The following is a 22,780-nucleotide window of genomic DNA, read 5'->3' on the forward strand; positions in this document are numbered from 1 at the left end:
TGTAAAGTAGACATTACTTTCTCCTACAATACAGCACATCCTTTCTCCACCGACACTCAAGCACTTTACTTGAGAAGACATTGTGTTACTTGGGCAATTATCCAGTCGTTGTCGGTAGCAACCACTGCTGTAACTCAGAGGAAATCCTGGATGCTGTCCCCAAATGTACCACTGTCCCCATAGGGCTTGCTGTGTGATGACTTCTGGGGTCTGCTCTGATTACCTGCAGACAGTCACCTAGGGACAGTTCACACATCCTTCCTTACTCCCGTTTGCTCGTTACTCAGTAAACAGTCCAGGGGTTTTAGTTTTTATTGTGGAACTTGTATGGGAGAAAGGAATAGTGGAATACTCCAACTTTAACTATTTACAGTTGATAAGGACAACTCTCACTTGGCCTCACCAGGTTACTTGTGGAAGCAGACACACTGTTTTAACCATACTGCCACTTGAATGGAAGGGGTTACGTTTTCTTGCTCTCTCCAGCAACAGACTTGATACAACTACATTATCTTCAGGGCACTCTCTAGCATCCCCTTGACTGACACCCGTCCACTGACTCTTCTAGCTGAAGGGACGGCTCTTTCAGGACAGGCCCCATGACACAGATCTGTACTCACAATGTGCGGAATCAGATCCTTTCCAATGTCTCCCTTCCAGTCAGCTCTGCAGAACCTCCAGGTTCAGCTCCTCTCTGATTCTCAGGCCCTCATGGCAACTTCTACAGAGGAGGGGACCCCTCTCTACAGCTGAAAGACCCTGAGCACATGTGCCCTTGGCATTTATACAGTATCCCAGCATGCACTGTGGCACATTCCTCTGACAATTACCAGGGCTGCACTAATTGCCTGTGCACTCATTTGTCAGGTTTCCTCCCACTGTCCAATATGCCTCCCAATTGGACCAGTGTGACAAACTGTGCTTCACCTGAGCACCATGACCAGATTTAACTAGCAGATTCTGCTTTCTGGTAGGCAGAGAACTATATAGATTTACCTGGCAATCTTTCTGGTAAGCAGAAAAGATCCAAAACTATACTCTCTCGCTAGCATCCACCTAGGAGGATGCTACATATCTTTGCATGTATTACCTTTTATAACTCTTAAATGTCGCTCGATCAAGGGGAGCTAGATTCACTTAAATGCTAGGCGGAAAATCTGTTATGTTGCATTTGGACTGTTTTACTATCCTTTGTATTATATCTCAATAAAGATCTATTGAAATAAAAAAAATTACAATGTATAAATATCCAGCACATCATAGTACTTATAAAGTCAAAAGTGGTGACAATTTGTATATGAATCTAAACTGAGTATATTGACAGAAGCAAATTTAGGGTCTCTGAAATATTTTGTGTGCCAGGGCTGGCAACACCAATATAAAAACTTTTAAAAGCCTCCCTATATACTTTTCTACCCATATCACATTAAGGATACCAATAATAGAATCTGCAGAAAAAGAAACAAGAAGCAATACACTTACAACAAGAGTGTGTACTGGAAATGCCATTTTCATTTACAGTTTTTTCTAAAGTTAACTCTTTTCCATTCTTATGACCCCCACCTCTATAAATATGAATAGTTTAACATGCCATACACACAGTAAACAGATCAAATTGCCAGCTACATTGCAGTGCAAAAACCTATAATGTGTCTGTCAGCACATGTCTAAATTGCAGATCAAGACTTACCGAATTTCTACGGAATATTAAATTTTAGGAAATATTTGCAAACAGAGTGCAGCACAGAAAGAATTTGAGACAATTTCTTCATTCCTCACATCTGATTACATTTCCCTGTTCTCTATTATTCTCAGGGCCAGAGATACAGTAGATTAAAGCAAAACTGAATCCTAGGCAAGGTTACATTCCACATAAAAAGTCACCTTATCTGCATTGTCCCTATTGCTGAGGCCGCATCAGACACTAACTACCTACTTAGCAATGTATTCGTCTTTTTGAAGTGACAGGCAAGGTTACATAGTTGCATAGTTAGTCAGGTTAAAAAAATACACAAGTCTATCTAGTTCAACCAATAAAATAAAAACAACCACACAATCCAATACCCACAGAGAAAGGCGAAAAACCCCAGCAAAGCATGATCCAATTTAATCCAGCAGGGGAAAAAATTCCTTCCTGATCCCCCGAGAGGCAATTGGATATTCCTTGGATCAACTTTACCTATAAATATTAGTACGCAGTTATATTATGTACATTTTGGAAATAATCGGGGCCTTTTTTAAAGCAATCTACTAAGCTGGCTAAAACCAGCTCTGGAGGGTGTCTATTCCACATTTTCACAGCTCTTACTGTGAAGAAACCTTTCCAAATTTGGAGATGAAATCTAATTTCCTCTAGATGTAAAGAGTGCCCCCTTGTCCTCTGTGATGACCTTAATTTGAATAACTCAACACCAAGTTCACTATATGGACTCCTTATGTATTTGTACATGTTGATTATATCCCCCCATGGTGAACTACATTAACAAATTACTTCATTCCCCTGTTGACTACAGGAGCATGAAGGTTGTAGCTGGGTTCCTCTGGACATCAACTAGGACTTAGGCATATGCCCCTGTTGTTGTTTCTATGATCTGGGTCCTAGGGCCTGTCATTACTCATTACAAACCACACCTTGCCAATAAAAAAAAAAAAAAAAAGGTCAACCTGGCATAGACAGTTATTTCAAATTTGAATAAATAAAATTTATGCTATCAGGGCCGTAGGTCATTTTTTTTTTTTTTTAGAGGGGGGGGGGGGGGGGGGAGTTCAGCAGCAGGTATTAAGTAAAAGTCTTTTTAAATATAAAAAATTGCACCACATTCAAGAAAACTGGAAAAAGGAAAAACTATGTGTTATTCATAGTAAGCAATCACATCCCTAATTCTATTTTCTCAGATCCTCTTGAAAATTGAACCTGATTTCAGTTTTGCCTTCTTCCAGTGTTTTACGAACATTGCCCAGTGAGGTTGGCTATTGTTCAGTCTAAGGCCTGGTACAGACTTTCAGCTTTCTTTTTGTTCAGCCCAGCGGGTTGAACGGAAATAAACCTGACAGATCACTGTACTAACACACGCAGTGTTAGAACAGCGATCTCCCCCGCTGTGCGTGTTCTGACAGGGAACGGCCTCTCCACCCCACAAAATCACAGCAGTCAGTGCCTTTGGACTGCCTATTACATTGTGCACTGTAATAGCCAATCTTAGCATAACATAGAAGCTGCATCGTTGACTACACATTGCTGTGACATCGACGCTTAGCTTAGCGGTGCCCGACATGGCAAGTTACACAGGCGGCGGTGCCATAAAACTTTCCCATTGAAGTCACAGTCGCTGCAGCCACAAGCCAAATGCACAGATAATCAGAGACTGTGGATGGACTACAGGAGATAATCAGAGACTGCAGATGGATTACAGGAGATAATCAGAGCCTGCGGATAGACTGCGTGAGATAATCAGAGTCTGCGGATGGACTACAGGAGATAATCAGAGTCTGCGGATGGACTACTTGAGATAATCAGAGACTGTGGATGGACTACAGGAGATAATCAGAGTCTGCGGATTGGACTACTTGAGATAATCAGAGACTGTGGATGGACTACAGGAGATGGTCAGAAACTGCGGATAGATTACTTTATGGTGACAAGACGTCCTCAAACTAAGAACACTGTCCCCGGACCAAGTCTGTCCCCGGTTTTGTCCCCGACACTGTTCTGTGCGGCGTTGAGGGAAGTTACAAGCACCTATCTCCCTGACAGCCGCTTCTCCTCCTCTCCCTCCCACGGCTGTCAGCTGCTTCATTGAAAGCCACACAGGGAGATCGGTGCTTGTAACTCCCCCCACTGCCGCACAGATCCTCCCCCATCAAATGTACCTAATCTCTGGGCCCCCTGCCCTCCTCCGGCTCCCCCTCTGTGCTCCTCCAGGTCTCCCTCTGGTTACCCTCTGTGCTCCTCTGGTCCCTCTCTGTGCTCTGGTCCCTCCCACGTCCTCGATCTGTCAGGATGGAAAGCACAGGAAGGAGCCAGTAAATATGTCATTTACCGACTCCTTCCTTTTCTGAATGAGCAAAGTCAGTGATCACTGACTGTTCATTCATAACTGAGCATCATAAACATTGTTTACGATGCTTCAGTTTATGAATGAACAGGAGCCTATGTCTCCTGTCCATTCAATCTCATTGAAGTTGAGGCTGCAGAGAAATGGACTGGGGAATATGTGTCCCCAATCCCTTTCTCTGTCTCAAAGGGCCGGATGTCAGGGGTCTATTTAGACAAAAGCCCCCCAAGAGGGCTGATAAAAAAAAAAAAAGAAAAAAGAACTGTTATAAATAAATATTTAAAAATGACACTGTAAGTGCCGGTTCACACTAGGGCGACCTGTGAGGCGACCTGGTCGCCTCACAGGTCGCCGCAGGTCGCCTCCCATAGGGAAGCTGCGGACCCGTTCTAATAGGAGCGACACAAGTCGCTCCGACCTAGAAAAAGGGTCCGGAGCTTCTTTGGGGCGACCCGGAGGAGACCGCCATAGACTTCAATGTTATGAAGTCCGTGGCGGCCGCTCCTACCCCTACACAGAAGTAGCGTCGCTGCAGTGTGAACCGGCGATAAGAATAATAAAAACAAACAAAAAAAAACACTGACACCTTCCACTCCCCCCCCCCCCCAAAAAAAAAGAAAAGAAAAAAGATAACCAAAATAAAAATAAAAAAAACACTGCCAATCTCCTCCCCCCAAAAAAGAATTGTGAAAAAAAATAAGAATTTAAATTGTAAAAAAAATAAAATAAATAAATATATTTGTAAAAAATGTATAAATAAAAAAATAAATAAAAAACTACTGACACTGTCCACTGCTCTACTGATACCATCCAGCCATAATAGTCCACAACCCCCACCCCCAACCAAAGCACTTTCAAAAAAGTATTTGGAAAAAAAAAAAATAAAAATAAAATTGTAAAGAATAATACAAAATAAAATAATAAAAAATAAAAATAAAAACTACTGACACCATCCACTGCTCAACTGACACTATCCACTGCCCTCACAAAATGTTTGTAAAAAATAATACAAAAATAAAATTGTATAAAATAATAAAAAATAAAATAATAAACAAAAAAATTAACACTGTCTATTGCTATACTGATATTATCCACTGCCCTACTGACACCATCCTGCACATACCACCCACCACCATAAGGGTCACACTCTTCCCCTGCACATATTACCCACCACTATATACACCACACTCTTTTCCTGCACATACTACCCACCACTATATACTCCACACTCTTCTCCTGCACATATTACCCACCACTATATACTCCAAACTCTTCTCCTGTACATGTTACCCACCGCCATATACTCCACACTCTTCTCCTGCTCATACTACCCCATGCCATATACTCTGCACTCCTCCTCCTTAGCTGATCATTATATTAGTGTCACTGTTGATGTCAGTGTCAGTTACTCAGTTAAGCAAGCCATAGATGATTAGAATATTGCCTGGTTTAGCAGGGATCAGCTAAGATTTGAACCATCTCTGGGTGCACCCCTGAACTTTGCAATCTGTACATAGTGCACCTCTGTACTTCTTTGGTAAGAATAAAATACAAATTATGCATTGAAAAGTTTTTCCTTTATCTTATCTTCTTAACATTTGGTAGTCATATTCCAAATAATTGTATGAGATATTTTTTATTTATCTCATGGGCGAAATGTGAGAAATAACATATATCTTACAATCATTCCAAAAACACATACCACATACACTACATGTATCATTTTTTAGAAATTATGCTTATAAAAAAGTTTACCATTTGCCATTAAAAAAAAAAATGTCCCTGGATTTCATCTTAAAAATCTGGTCACCTTAGACACCAGAGACTGTGGATGGATTACAGGAGATAATCAAAGACTGCGGATGGACTACAGGAGATTACCAGAGACTGTAAATAGATTACAGGAGATATTCAAAGACTGTGGACTACAGGAGATTATCAGGGACTGCGGATGGACTACAAGAGATAATCAGAGACTGTAGGTAGGCTACAGAAGATGCCCAGAGACTGCAGGTGGACTACAGGAGATTATCAGAGACTGCGGATGGATTACATGAGATAATCAAAGACTGCAGATGGACTACAGGAGATAATCAGAGACTGCAGTTGGATTACTGGAGATAATTAGGGACTGCAGATGGACTACAAGAGATAATCAGAGACTGCGGATGGATTACAGAAGATAATCAGAGACTGCAGATGGACTACTGGAGATAATCAGAGACTGCAAATGGACTAGAGGAGATAACCAGAGACTGTGGATGGATTACAGGAGATAATCAGAGACTGCAGATGGACTACAGGAGATAATCAGAGACTGCGGATGGACTACAGGAGATGACCAGAGACTGCGGATGGATTACAGGAGATAATCAGAGACTGCAGATGGACTACAGGAGATAATCAGAGACTGCGGATGGACTACAGGAGATGACCAGAGACTGCGGATGGATTACAGGAGATAATCAAAGACAGTTGGTGGACTACAGGAGATAATCAGAGACTGTGGATGGATTACAGGAGCTAATCAAAGACTGCGGATGGATTGCATGAGATAATCAGAGACTGCGGATGGACTACGGGAGATAATCAGGGACTGTAGATGGATTACAGGAGATAATCAGAGACTGCGGACGGACTACAAGAGATAATCAGAGACTGCAGGTGGAGTACAGGAGATGACCAGAGACTGCGGGTGGACTACAGGAGATAATCAGAGACTGCGGACGGATTACAGGAGATAATCAAAGATGCAAATAATTTCATTAGCGCAGGCATAGGGTTCTGTGTGTATATATACCCCTACACAGAAGTTCAGATGTCATGCCTGCCTCCAAAGACGCCCAAAAAATGCCCAAAAAAACGCCTGCAACAAAAATGCCCAGGTGTGTTGTTGCAGGCATTTTTTTTGGGCATTTTTTGGGTGTCTTTGGAGGCAAGCATAACATCTGAACTTCTGTATAGGGGTATATATACACAAACACATATATGTATTTATACACATACACACATATAGGTGTGATAGGAGCGAAGCCCTATGCCTGCAAATAATTTCATTAGTGCAGGCATAGGGTTCTGCTACTTTCGCACCTATATATGTGTATGTGTATATATACATACATGTGTGTGTGTGTATATATACCCCTACACAGAAGTTCAGATGTCATGCCTGCCTCCAAAGACGTCCACAAAAAAGCCCAATAAACGCCTGCAACAAAAATGGCCAGGTGTGAAAGTAGCAAAGCCACTATCCTGCTCTACTGCAATTCTAATAGAAACAATCTTTTTTTCTATGGCGGTCACCCTGACATGGAAGGGGACACTTAACACTTTCCCTACAGAAACTAGATTATTAAATCTAACTATAGTGGAAAATAGTACCCTAACTACACTAATAATTGCTAAATGACACTTTTGAAGCAGGAGTAACAGAACTGCTTCCAAGCTCTTCCACCTCCCTGTATTACAATGCTAGAGATTTGTTGGGGCTATCTTATATAGTGGGGGGCGTATTCACTACTGATTGGCCTCTGGACCCCCTAGTCACTTCAATCACATTCCTAGCATCCTCCTGCCCCCTCCATTGGCTTTTACTGATGGTTCTGGTCCAATCACAGGCTTTTAAAGCCCAGTTCCTGTCCCATTGCATTTTGGTCAGTTCTGGTTGCCGAATTCCGAACTTTTTCAGCAAAAAGTTTGAAATTCGGCCGAATTTTGAACAGTCAATGTTCGGGTCGAACCGATGGTCGACCCGAACCGTTCAATCATCCCTAGTGATCAGCTGTTATTGGACACAGCTGATCACATGAGTAAAGATCCTCATCATCAGCTCTTTATGGAGATTGGGGATGCACAGTGTCCCAGGGACACATCGAACTGCTGATCGCCATGCTGCATGCCCCGCAGGCGCGCAAGCATGGCGAGAGTGGGATAACGTAATATGACATCGTCCCAGAAGGAGAGAGCCACCCGCTGTCATTTGTCTGTATAGCGGGCGGGAGGTGATTAAAGAAACAGAATAAGTCAGGAACTACTTTGCAACCAGCAATTGTTGAGACAGTTAACTTTTTGGTAAGGAGTATATAACTATAAATGGCATATAGACTGCAGAGGTCAGGAGTTTATAATGTACAAAGGGTGCAGTGGTTATATATATGTCATATACAGCTGAGTGTGCATAGTGCAGTGGGTCAGGAGTAAGTAATGTACAGTTCAGAATACAAAGGCCCCAATTCTGTAGGAAACAGCAGTAAAAACTATTGTACATTACATACTTCTAACCACAACTCTTCTATACTGCGCTATACATTATGCAATCCTAATCCCTACCTGTACACACTTGACCGCTGCAGTCCCAGCATGCAGAGTTGTGAGGATTATGTTACATATACAGTCAGGTCCATAAATATTGGGACATCGACACAATTTTAATCTTTTTGGCTCTATACACCACCACAATGGATTTGAAATGAAGATGTGCTTTAACTGCAGACTTTCAGCTTTAATTTGAGGGTATTTATATCCAAATCAGGTGAACGGTGTAGGAATTACAATAGTTTGTATATGTGCCTCCCACATTTTAAGGGACCAAAAGTAATGGGAAAATTGGCTGCTCAGCTGTTCCATGGCCAGGTGTGTGTTATTCCCTCATTATCCCATTTACAAGGAGCAGATAAAAGGTCCAGAGTTCATTTCAAGAGTGCTATTTGCATTTGGAATCTGTTGCTGTCAACTCTCAATATGAGATCCAAAGAGCTATCAGTGAAGCAAGCCATCATTAGGCTGAAAAAACAAACAAACCCATCAGAGAGATAGCAAAAATATTAGGTGTGGCCAAATCAAATGTTTGGAACATCCTTAAAAAGAAAGAATGCACTGGTGAGCTCAGCAACACCAAAAGACCCGGAAGACCATGGAAAACAACTGTGGTGGATGACGAAGAATTCTTTCCCTGGTTAAGAAAACACCCTTCACAACAGTTGGCCAGATCAAGAACACTCTCCAGGAGGTAGGTGTATGTGTGTCAAAGTAAACAATCAAGAGACGACTTCACCAGAGTGAATACAGAGGGTTCACTACAAGATGTAAACCATTGGTGAGCCTCAAAAACAGGAAGGCCAGATTAGAGTTTGCCAAACAACATCTAAAAAAGCCTTCACAGTTCTGGAACAACTTCCTATGGACAGATGAGACCAAGATCAACTTGTACCAGAGTGATGGGAAGAGAAGAGTATGGAGAAGGAAAGGAACTGCTCATGATCCAAAGCATACCACCTCATCAGTGAAGCATGGTGGTGGTAGTGTCATGGCGTGGGCATGTATGACTGCCAATGGAAATGGTTCTCTTGTATTTATTGATGATATGACAGCTGACAAAAGCAGCACGATGAATTCTGAAGTGTTTCAGGCAATATTATCTGCTCATATTCAGCCAAATGCTTCAGAACTCATTGGACAGCGCTTCACAGTGCAGATGGGCAATGACCCCGAAGCATACTGCGTAAGCAACCAGAGAGATTTTAAGGGAAAGAAGTGGAATGTTATGCAATGGCCAAGTCAATCACCTGACCTGAATCCGATTGAGCATGCATTTCACTTGCTGAAGACAAAACTGAAGGGAAAATGCCCCAAGAACAAGCAGGAACTGAAGACAGGTGCAGTAGAGGCCTGGCAGAGCATCACCGGGGATGAAACCCAGTGTCTGGTGATGTCTATGCGTTCCAGACTTCAGGCTGTAATTGACTGCAAAGGATTTGCAACCAAGTATTGAAAAGTGAAAGTTTGAGTTATGATTGTTAATCTGTCCCATTACTTTAGGTCCCTTAAAAAGTGGGAGGCACATATACAAACTGTTGTTATTCCTACACCGTTCACCTGATTTGGATGGAAATACCCTCAAATTAAAGCTGACAGTCTGCAGTTAAAGCACATCTTGTTTGTTTCATTTTAAATCCATTGTGGTGGTGTATAGAGCCAAAAAAAATTGAATTGTGTAGATGTCCCAATATTTATGGACCTGGCTGTAAATCTGCTTACAGAGTGACCTAGTTGGTAGTATGTAACCTACAGCCCTGTGCTCAGAATGCAGTTGTCAATAGTAAGTAAATTGCAGCAAAGCATACAAAGTGCAGGGTTTAGGAATATGTAGCATAAACCCCATTGTACAGAGCACAACATTTAGTAGCACAGTCCAGTGGCCATTAATATGTAACATATGACAGTAAGGGGAGTATAAACATATAACACAGTACACAGAGTATGGCAGTCATGACCATGTAATATACAAGGTATGTTACACAATTCTGACAGCTTCATCCTACAGTATATGCCATGCCATACATTACATTCTCTTAACCTTAAAGTGGATATAAACCTGATTTGTGAAATTTGACCTGAACACACATATCTGTAGAGTTTACCTATCTCTCTCCAAAGCCCTGAGTCCCGAGTCTTTCTGCTTTGTTCCTCTTTTATCAGCATGAGAACTTCTGACAAGCTCTCTGACACAGGAGATAAAAGCAGCTGGAAATTTGTCGGGGAGGTTGCTATAAATAGATTAGCAGAGAGCTGATATATTCACAGCACAGCTCTGCAAGTATCTTCATTCCTCTACCTATGTGGAGGGGGGGGGGGTGTACCTTTCCTCCAATCAGTTGTCACACAGTGTATGCCAAGACTCCACACCCACAGCTGAAAGAGGAAGAACAAATTCTAACATGATGTGCGCTTTCTAAAGTATGTAGAAAGCAGAAGACAGCAGATATACATGTAAAACATATGTAGGGAGATTTGTTTGATCTGTGTATCATCTGAGGCTGTTCACTTCACCGGGTATAGGAGAGATTTTACATCCACTTTAACTCTGTATGCTTTGTTGTCTCTCAGTAAATCTTCTTTCTCCTCCTCCCCAAACACAATTTCTCCCTTCTATTAACAATGCCCCAAAAGTAACCACTCACCACTTACTTCTGTTCTCTCCTGCCCACAGCTCACATCTGTTGCTATTATTCACCTATGCATCCCCCTCTACAGCTCTATCTATGCTTCATCTTCTCAATTATGCACCCCCCCCCCGACTCTCACCTATATGCCTCTCTATCCATCCACAGTTCTTACCTTTGCACTTCCTCTATCTAATTCTACAGCTTCCATGTCATGACCCCTCTCCCATCTACAGCTCGCACCACTGCACCCATCTCCCTCTCTCATCCTTACCTCTTCACCGAGCCCTCAAAAACAAGTTCCCCTTCTGTAAGCAATGCCCCAAAAGTTGTCATCCACTGCTCATCCCTGCTTGCCTCTTTTACTGATCTGTGTCCCCGTCCAAAGAACAACTCTGCACCCCTCCCCCCACAGCTCATCCCTGTCCATGCTTCCATATCTCATTTTTGCACTTTCCTGCATCCATTGCTCACTGCCATCGACAGCTCTCACATAGTTGTAAACTCTGCACCCCTCTTCCATCCAAAGCTCTCATGTCTTCAACCTCCTTGCAACCCCTATCCATCCATAGCTCTCACCATTACATCCATCCCCAGCCCTCCTAAATCAAAGGTTTCACCACTGCACCCAGCACCCATCTATCCACGGCTCTCAGATCTGCATAGTGCATACACACCATTCACTATGCTCTATTTATGCGCTTTATGCACTTTATTATGCTGGACCCTAAAGCTGTTATTAGGTCATATATCTCAATATTAATATAAATAAAGCATACATATATTGTATATACATGTATATTTATTACAAATGTATATTTATTACAAATTTGCACATGTACTTAAAATTAAGTATTATTTTATGTTTTTTCCCAATACAGCTCAGTGAGCACAATCCGAAATCAGCGGTATCATATTCATGCCAACCTCTCATTTGCCATTCTGGTTGCCCAGATCCTTCTCCTGATCAGCTTTCGGTTTGTTCCTGGGACGGTATGTATATACCTTCTTGTCTTAAATATTAGTCTGAAATTATTTTAAATATAGACAGTTTTCTTAGACAACCTAAATGACCAAAAAAAAAAAAGGAAAGACCAGCCCAGGCAAGTACTGAATGGTTTATATTATATAGGAAACAAAAAGCTAAAGCCAGCAAAATCCAATTGGTTCAGGAATAAAACAAATCTAATCCCAAGAACAAACATTTTAGATATGGTGGCTGCATTGGTTTTATTTCTAGACAATTTTGGCTTTATTTTCATCTGGTGTGGGATGTTCTGTAGTCCACAGTTAAACGAGAACAATGTAAATGATAACTATCAGCACAGGCGCAGGCAAGATTTATGGTATTTTTTGCAATTATTGAACAGATGTAACAAAACTCTGTTAATGGTATGGTCACAGTCCAATACTCAGCGAATAAAAGAAGGTAATTCCTGGGGTTTCCATACACTTTAATCCAAATCTTGCACCAAGATAAACTGCTTGCTGACCAGGCACCGTATTTTTACTGCGGCAGGTCGGCTGTGTCCTGTGAAACGGTGTACCTGTACATCGCTTCGCGGGACCGCTTCCAGTGGCGCACCTGCCAATTCACCATAGGGGAAGCTAATCAGCGGATGCGGCGGCTGCGATTGCCGCAAGGTACCCGGATCACTCCCCGTAGAGACAGAACGGCGGTCTGGCGATGTAAACACGGCAGACCGCTGTTCTGTCAGTTATGAACACAGGGATCCTGTGTTCCTCTTATTTAGGAACATAAATTACATAAATCTCTCCCCTAGTTTGTAGACGCAATAACTTTTGTGCAAACCAATCAATATACACTTATTGGTATTTTTTTTTTTACCAAAAATATGTAGCAGAATACAAATTCGCCTAAAGTGATGAAAAAATTTGATTTTTAATTTTTTTTTATTGGGAATGTTATATAGCAGAATGTAAAATTTATTTATTTTTTTTCAGAATTGTCGCTCTTTTTTTGTTTATAGCGCAAAAAAAAAAATAATCGCACAGTTGATCAAATACCACCAAAGGAAAACCATATTTGTGGGGGAAAAAAGGACATTGCGCAATTGTCAGTTAAAGTGACGCAGTGCCGTATCGTAAAACATGGCCTGGTCATTGGGGGTCAATCCTTCCGGTCCAGAAGTGGTTAATTAGGCTTTTCACTGTGTTTCTGGGCAACACTGCAATTTCTTGTCACTTGTTTACTTGCTAGGCAACCTTGCTTTCCTGCTGCAGTGTGTGTGAGGTAGGCTGTAACCTAGCAAGTGAAGGATGCTGGGGCCAGAGAAAAAGCACAGGCTTTCCTTTCCAGATTTATTATAGATAGGGAAAGCAGAGGAGGCTATACGTAGATTTGTGGTTGTATTCTGGGCCAGGTAAAACACTAAATGTATAAAAAATGTGCCGCGCGAACACATCCATCGTTCAATAGGCACAACAAATCTTCATTTTCATAACCACTTGCCGCCTGCAGTGTACTATGGGCGAGCGGCCGCTGTAGGCAAAGTGATGTACCCATACATCACTACCTACTTCCGGGTTTAGGGCATGCGCATGCCCAGCACCCGCTGCGATTGTACAGCAAGTCCAATGATTAAGGCCCGGTACCTGCTGATTGGACAGTTCAGAGCTATGTGTTGGTAAAGATGTTAATCCATTCCCAGCCAGTGTCATTAGTACAGTGGCAGTGTAGAGCAGTGGTTCTTAACCTTGTTGGAGGTACTGAACCCCACCAGATTCATATGCGCATTCACCGAACCCTTCTTAATTGTAAAAATAAAATATGGCTCTCCTCACCTTGAATTCAGCGAGCGTTGTGTTCTTGTATTTTCCATCTCCATGCAGCTTAAGGAAGTGTTCTCTTAGTTTTGCCGGCGCTAGGCTAGAATTGCTCAACTTGGCATTGCAAATCGTGCAGTTAGGACGCTGACTCCCATCACGTTCCGTTATACATGTGAATCCATATTGTACATATTCGTCCGACCACTTTCTTTTTTTGCTCGACATAGTATGAAGGGATTAATATTAAGAAAGAAATCACAAGGCGTACCATTACGACAGTTACAATTCGACTACTGGCCGCGCCAAATTCCTTGCAGCACAGATAGGCCAAGTGATGTTGCGTGATCACCTGCAGCCAATGAGCGGGGCGTGTCATCACGAATCATATGAGTCGGGTGTTTTGTCTTGACCTGCACCGAACCCGCGAGACTGACTCACCGAACCCAGGTTAAGAACCACTGGTGTAGAGTATTATCACTGATCAGTGTATTAGTGTCACTGGTGATGTCAGTGGCAGTTAGCAAGCTCCCCCAAGTCAGTTAGTGTATAAAAAAAAAAAAATCGATAGACCATAGATTTTAGGAGCTATAACTTTTTTTTAAGACATTTAGCAGAATACATTTTGACCAAAATGTATGAGGACATTTTTCCATTTTTTATTGGATATGTTTTATAGCAGAAAGTAAAACATATTATTTTTTCAAAATTTTCGGTCCCTTTTATTCATATTGCACAAAATAAAAAACCCAGTGGTGATCAAATGCAACCAAAAGAAAGCTCTATTTTTGTGAAGAAAATTATATAATTTTGTTTGGGTACAGCATGACCACGCAATTACCAGTTAAAGTAGTGCTGTGCTGAAAAGCAAAAAAATGGCCTGGTCATGAAGGGTGTTAAATCTTCCAGAGCTCAAGTGGTTAAAATTATTTATGCTTAGAATAGTCAGCGCCATCTAGCATTTTTCCTGAAATAAGTCATATAAAAAAATACCACATTATTGCCACTAGATGGCACTGCCGATTCTATGAAATAAACGTGTTAGCAAAATTATGGTGAAGATTTGTTGCTCCTATGTGAATCATTGACACAGTTGCACAGCAAATTTTTTCCACCTGCACATCTATGCAGTTTGTAATTTAGCATGTTACCAGCATCAGACAAAATTAGCTAACAAATGCATTTTTTATAGAAACTTAACCACTTCTGGACCGGAAGGATTTACTCCCTTAATGACCAGGCCATTTTATGTGATACGGCACTGCGTTATTTTATTGTACATGCGACGCTGTACCCAAATAAAATTGATGTCCTTTTTTTAGGGTGGGGCTAAGAAAAAAAAAAAAAAAAAGAGTAATTTCCGGATATTATTTGGTGTTTCCGTCCTTTTTTTACCCATAATTAGAGCTTTCTTTTGTGGTATTTGATCACCTGTGCGATTTTTATTTTTTTTGTGCTATAACCAAAAAAATAGCGACAATTCTAAAAAAAAAAAAAAAAAAAAACAATATTTTTTACTTTCTGCTATAAAACATTACCAATAAAAAAAAAAAATAAAAAATAATATTTTTTCATCATTTTAGGCCAATTTTTATTCTGCTACATATTTTTGGTAAAAAAATCCCAATAAATATATATTGATTGGTTATCGCATCTACAAACTAGGGGAAAGATTTATGTCATTTTTATTTATTTATTTATTTTTACTAGTAATGACGGCGATCTGCGATTTTTAGCTGGACTGCAACATTGCGGCGGACAGATCGGACCCCTAACTGACACTTTTGGGGAGACCAGTGACATTACTACAGTAATCAGTACTAAAAATATGCACTGGTACTGTACCAATGACAATGGCAGGGAAAGGGTTAACACCAGGGACGATCAAAGGGTTAAATGTGTTCCTAGAGGTTGCTTTCTAACTGTGGGGGGGGGGGGATTCCCATTAAAATATGCTTATTGCTATTTTTTTACCTAAAATATGTAGCAGAATACAAATTGGCCTAAAATGATGAAAAATTTTGATTTAAAATATATTTTTTTGGGAATGTTTCATAGCAGAAAGTGAAAAATATTGTTTTTTTTTTCAGAATTTACGCTCTTTTTTTGTTTATAGTGCAAAAACTAAAAATCGCTCAAATTCCACCAAAAGAAAGCTCTATTGTGGGGAAAAAAAGGACAATTTTATTTGGGTACATCGTCGCACGACCACGCAATTGTCCTTTAAAGTAACGCAGTGCCGAATCGAAAAACAGCCTGGTCATTAAGGGGGCAAATCCTTCTTGTCCAGAAGTGGTTAAGGAGCATCTTACCAAAACTGAATTTTTTGTTGCAGAGGATGCCTAAAATCTGGCTTTTAGTTAGTGAAGACTGCTGTAAAAGTCAGTGAGCCAAACACTTGAGCAGAAAATGACATCTCTGGGGGTGTTCTATCCCGCCTCCAGTTTGCCATATTGCATTTTACAAAAGATTATAGTGCAGATTGAAAAGGAAGGGTAGTTTTAATAGTAATAAATTTCAATAAGGATTGTGTTCTAACACACATATATGCTGTTTCTTTTTTTTTTTTTCTATTGTGATTTTTTCCCCACGAAAGCAGGCTTAACCTTTAATCACTTGCTTACTGTGCACTTATACAGTAAAACCTTGGATTGCTAGCATTATAGTTCCGGAAACATGTTTGTAATCCAAATCACTCGTATATCAAAGCACATTTCAAGAAATAAAGGAAACTCAGATGATTCGTTCCATAACCATTTATTCATAAGTCCTTCAGTCTATAGTCCATATAAAAAGATTATAGCAATGTGACCTCAAGGCAACTTCAGGGAAGGCCTGGGTAATCTTCCTGCAATGTTGGATCCAAATCACATCAACTAAGATGAGGATCCGACATAGGGCTCATGCACACTGTAGCTCAAAACAAAAGCTGCTTTTACAGGCATTTGAGCTTTTATTTCAGCTTGAAGAAGCTTTTACTTTTTTGTGCTCTTGTGCACATTTTTATTGAGCTTCTTTGAGCTTTTTTGAGCATAAGTATTTTTCTTTTCACAAACCCTCCTTAAAGTCTATGAGCACAAGTTGGATAGTAGTCGCCTTGAAGTAGTACAGAAAACTGTTCTAAAGCCGGATCAACTTCAGTAGTGCTAATTAAGACAGTTCTCATTGACTAAAATGGGATTTCACATGTTTCATGTCTCACAAGTCAGATCTCAAGCTACTCCTATTGCAGGACCCAGCTCGTTTATCAAGTTAAAATTATAAAACATTTTGCTCATCTTGTAAAATACTCACAGACCAAGTTACTCGCAATCCAAGGTTTTACTCTACCCCCTTCCTGCCCAGGCCAATTTTCAGCTTTCAGCGCTGTCACGCTTTGCATGACAATTGCGCGGTCATGCAACACTGTACCCAAACAAATTTTTTATCATTTTTTTCACACAAATAGAGATTTATTTTGGTAGTATTTAATCACCACTGGGTTTTTTATTTTTTGCTAGAGAAACAAAAAAAGACTGGAAATGTTTTAATAAAATTATGCAAACAGGTCATTTTTTTCTCCTTCACTGATATGCGCTGATAAAGCTGCACTAATGGGCATTGATGGGCACTAACAGTCTGCACTGATGGGCACTGAGGCACTGATGAGGTGGCACTGATAAGGCGGCACCAATAGGCACTGATGAGGCTGCACTTATGGGCACTGATGTGGCCGCACTAATGGGCACTGATGAGGCTGCACTCATGGGCACTGATGAAGTGGCACTGGTGTGCACTGATAAGGAGGCACTGATGAGGCTGCACTGATAGGTGGCACTAATGGGCACTAGTAGGTTGCTCTGATAGGCAGCACTGAAGGCCACTGAGAGGTGGCACTTGTAGGCAGCTCTGATATGCTGCACTGATGGGTACTGATAGTTGGCACTGATGGGCATTGATAGGCAGAACTGATGGCACTAAAAGGAACTGATAGGCAGGACTGATAGTGACACTGATGATGAGGCACTGATGGGAACTGATTGGTAGCACTGACGGGCACTGGTAGGTGGTACTGGTTGGCATTAATTAGCAGTACTGGTGGGCTCTGATAGGTGGCACTGGTGGGCACTGAGAGGTGGCACCGGTGGGCCCTACTGGTGGACAATGTTGGGACTGGTGTCCCTTTAACAGAAGCCGCTACTGGCTTTGTTCTTTTTTCCTTAGCACGAGGAGAAAAAAAGACGATAACCAGCTTCTGTTTACTTCTGTGATCAGCTGTCATTGGCTGACAGCTTATCACGTGGTAAAGGGCAGCTGTGATTGGCCCTTTACACAGATCTGTGATCAGCCGAGTCTGAATGACTCAGCGATCACAGAGCGAGCCACCTGTGCGCTGCAGGGGAGCGTGCAGGCAGTGCGATTATGGGAGAACGTCTGTGGAAGCCCTCCTGCCACTGGAAGCCTGATCTGTTGCCAATTTACAGTTACAGAGGAGGTCTAGTGCTAGAATTATTGCTCTCACTCTAACGATCATGGCGATACCTCACATGTGTGGTTTGAACACTGTTTAGATTTGTGGGCGCGACTTACGTATGCGTATTCTTTCTTATTTATTTTACTTTTTTTTTTTTTCATTTTTACACTGTCCCTTTAATTTAGTTATTTTTTGATCACTTTTATTGCTGTCCCAAGGAATGTAAACATCCCTTGTGACAGTAATAGGCAGTTACAGGTACTTTTTATGGAGGGAGCTGGGATCTATAAAAACCCAAATGCCTCCTTTGCACTTGAAAGCATTCAAAATGCCAAGATCGGCGTTTTTAAATACTGTAAAATTTTTAAAACTGGCTCCTTTAAGTTTCCAGTAAACTGGAAGTGATGTTGTGACATCGCTTCTGGGTTAATACAAACTAAACTTGATCAAAGCCGATTCTGGCTTTGTTCGGGTCTCCGAACAGCCTGATGAACACGCAAGCTGGTCACTCGGATCTCCCTGGTGGGACAGGAAAGCCCGGGCGGAGTGACGGAAGGCAATGGGAGGGGGTAACATCCCCTCCTGCTGCTTGTAATAACAGCCAAGCGGCTGCTTAAAGAATCCAAGAAAGTAGACCGCACTCAGGAAAAGTAAGATGAAAACAATCAAAACTCCTTTATTCTTCTTCGGTGCAGCAGACAGACAGTACAATGCACATAACAGACGTGCCGGGTTAAAGCGTTTCACGAATTAGATCGCTTACTCATAACCATACACTGGTATAACCAAACCTGTGTATGGTTATGAGTAAGCGATCTAATTTGTGAAACGCGTTAACCCGGCACGTCTGTTATGTGCATTGTACTGTCTGTCTGCTGCACTGAAGAAGAATAAAGGAGTTTTGATTGTTTTCATCTTACTTTTCCTGAGTGCGGTCTACTTTCTTGGATTCTTCATTGCTTGGACGGCGGATCTGACCAGCACCACCCATTGAACTAACACCTGAGCGGCTCTGCTCTTTGTTGTTATTTGTAAAGCGGCTGCTTAGCCACATCGGTTGGTATTGCAAGAAGGCCGACCATTGGCTCTAAAAAAACGGTAAGGCATCATTCGGTACAACCACTTGAAGCAAAAGAACGTACATGTACATGATTTTGCGGCAAGTAGTTAAAGTAGTTCCTGCACTACTTTAAACTGACTTTCAAACGACTTGTGGGCCATAGACTTCAATGTAAACCCTCAAAAGTTGCATAAAAGTCCCACCTGCATGATATACATGCGACTTGTGTGGGACTTTGTAGAGCAAAAGAAATTACAATCGTCAAAATCAGAGTCACAACAAAGTCGGCATTTATCCAAAGTCGCATTGAAATTGCATCAGTTGCACCAAAGTTGCATCAAAGTCACACAGTACAGTCACGCAGGAAAACGCATGATTTTTAAGTCTTACAAGTATGAATGGGGCCAGTATATGCATGTATAAAAAAGAAAATAGGTGACTGGAATACAAGTCAAAGGGAAGTTGCTTTCACAGGACACATGTGGTGTATCAAAAACAACTGAGTTAAATTATGGAAATACAAAATAAATATCAAATAATGAATGAAAACAGTTTAAAAATCACATACATATATGAATACCTTTCTTCCCCCCAAAACAAGACATCTTTGTTATTGGGGAGATTTGCCTTCACTTCTGTCCCAAAGCCAAACCAGGATGTGAGAGGAAATTCTTACAAATTAAAAACATCCCTTGAAGACCCCCAGGTCACCAGAACTAGTGTTCTCAATGGAAGACTTTCCCTCTATTACTTTTCCGGGGATAACACAAAATTTGGGATTTTCTTTCACTTTCAATGATAATGGTAAGCAGAACAAATAGAGAGGGTGAATCTCCCTAACAGGGGCACAGACCACAATAAATACTGAACGGGGGTCTAATCCATCTCCACTCTGTCAAAAAATAAAAAAAGTTCTGCCTTTAGTTATACTTTAAGTAAATCATTCCCAATGATTCTGTGTTTTTCCATATTTAGGTTTCTATGCATTACTGTTGAGAGACTGATACAAAAAGGTAGAGACTTCCCCAAATAGGCGATTGTATTTTTACATTCCTTAAATACCTCATACCTGGACCACTACTTATTTAACTGCTTATTTAAATTTAATTTTTATTTATTTCCTTTACTGAATTGACTTTAAGCCCCCGTTCACACTGGGGCGACCTGTCAGGCTACCTGGTCGCCTGACAGGTTGCCTTCCTTAGAGAAGCTGCGGACCCGTTCTAATAGGAGCGACACAAGTCGCTCCGACTTAGAAAAAGGGTCCGGAGATTCTTTGGGGCGACCCAGAGCGACCTGCATAGACTTCAATGTTATGAAGTCCGTGCCGGCCGCTCCGAGGTCGCGGTGCGAGCAGCGCGTCGCGACCTATGAGGTTGCCCCGGCAAGTAGCGTCGCCCCAGTGTGAACGGGGCCTAACGCTGTTTTATGAGTTATTTACCTAATGTTTTTGGTTTGTGAGGTAAATAACTCATCAGCTGATAGTGAATTGACATGTTCAGCATCTCATGAGATAATTGGAGAAAATGTGTCACGTTATTCAATTCTCTCATGAGATATTCTTTCGTTAGTGGAGTCCACTGTATCTTCAGGATGGATAGACAAAGGAAATGACAACAAAATACAGAAAAAAAAAACATGAAAAAACAAAGGCATGATAGAAAATGTATAGACACGCTTTAAAGCAGGGGTGTCCAACCTCGCGGCCTGCATGTGGCTCATAAAAGTTCAGCATGTTGTCTGGGCATGTTTGGAGGAATGCTGTGCAAGAATAGAAACTATGGTGGCCAACAGGGACAAGCTGGCACAGACAAGTATGGAGGGATGCAGGGGATTCAGTATACACACAGAGGCCGCTGTGGCCAGCACAGAGAATCCAGGATCAGGCACCGGCATCAGGAGTTTCAGGGACTCCACATAGCGCCAGGCAAATGCTGCATGGCTGTATCAGGGATGGTGTGGGCTGCTCCCCCCCCCCAGGTTTCAGTTGTGCTCCCCGCTCACAACCTCCCCTCTTCCTCCCCACACAGCACATACCAGAGTTGCCAACCGTCATTAAATTCAAGGACAGGTAGTAAAATCCATGATTTTCACATCTGTCCATGAATGGCCAGTATGGACATTTAGTCTGCATACCTGTAAGGGATATTCACAGACACATGTAACAAATCATGGATTTTACAAGCTGTCCTTGAATTTAATGACGGTTGGAAACTCTGGTATGTGCTGTGTTGGAATTGCAGCTGTTCCCGCACCTGCAACCACCCGCAGCCAAAATGTGCTGCTCATTACAGATGTACGGGGATGCCAGTCATTCTTAATGGCACCCCCATGCATCTACAAACACAGTGCTTTTTCAAGGTGCGGAATCCACCGAGAAATTGCATGGTGGCCCCTGTAGTTCATCTACCTGCAGCTTGCTTACGCTGTGATTATAGAACCCAGTGTCCGCCAATTGTTCGACAGAGAGGCAGAACGATGATCTGCCTATGTAAACAAGGTAGGTCGCCATTCTGACAGGAGGGAAGGGATGGCATTTGTGTCCCTGCAAAGCAGGGAATACATTCTATCACTTCCCTTAGTAAAAGCGCATCCCACAGTTCACATAAACACTGGCTAGGCACCCTTTGATCCCCTACTGAGGAAGTCTACACCCTAGGACGTAACGCGTATGGGGGGAGAAGCCGAAGTGTCTACATCATCCCACGGCTATCTTGAACTACAGGGTGGCAAGCTGATACAATTGTATGAGTCTATTCAGCTGGCACGGATCAAGTGCCATGTCCTGTTACTGTAATCACGTTTTTAATAAGAGCAAATTTTATTATACAAAGAGCACTAGATGCTGTTTATTTTGTGCCATATGCCATCACCCCTCAAACACGTTTAAGATGTGGGGAGTTGACTCAAAGGAAATGGAAGGATAACATGCTATGCAGATCTCATTATATCCCTTAAAGGGAACAGCTTGCTATGACTCACTGGTAAAACAGGAGTCATAGCGTGAGGGGAGTGGCCAGAGAGCACTGGTGGAGGATTGCACATGCACTTTTTTTAGCTTTGTTTGCTTCATTTGCACAGAGGTGGAAGATTTGTGAATCAATTTTGAAATATATGGACATTCTGCACAAATCATATTACTTTCAATAGTATGTGTATTTATGACATGTATTGTTGTGCACTTGCACTTTAGTTTTGGTGTGTTGCAGTGTGTTTAGATTTTTTTCAATCATTTTGACATTTGGTATAGAGGATTATATTATGTTGTGAATTATTCACATTGTTACTGATATTTCTGATTTTATTTGACATTCTGCACTTGCACTTTATGTTTGATAGGTGTTTTGCACTGCACCTATATTTGGTATAAGGCACCCTTTGATAGCTCCTTATGTTAACCCCTTCCCAGCCAATCTCATTAGTACAGTGACAGTTCATATTTTTAGCACTGATCACTGTATTAGTGTCACTGGTCCCCAAAAAG

The 22,780-nt window shown here is 41.6% G+C and overlaps 1 protein-coding gene across 1 annotated transcript in view; it reads left to right on the top strand.

The window, feature by feature from the left end:
• The window catches only part of ADGRD1 (adhesion G protein-coupled receptor D1), an 897,745-nt gene that overhangs the window by 594,139 nt on the left and 280,826 nt on the right, over positions 1 to 22,780 (top strand). The window contains exon 17 of the mRNA XM_082270985.1: positions 11,878 to 11,989. Within this exon, the coding sequence (XP_082127111.1) occupies positions 11,878 to 11,989 (112 nt within the window). The remainder of the gene's footprint in view (positions 1 to 11,877; positions 11,990 to 22,780) is intronic.

This window comes from Pelophylax lessonae, assembly GCF_965119305.1.
Source record: "Pelophylax lessonae genome assembly, chromosome: 1".
Classification (NCBI taxonomy): domain Eukaryota; kingdom Metazoa; phylum Chordata; class Amphibia; order Anura; family Ranidae; genus Pelophylax; species Pelophylax lessonae.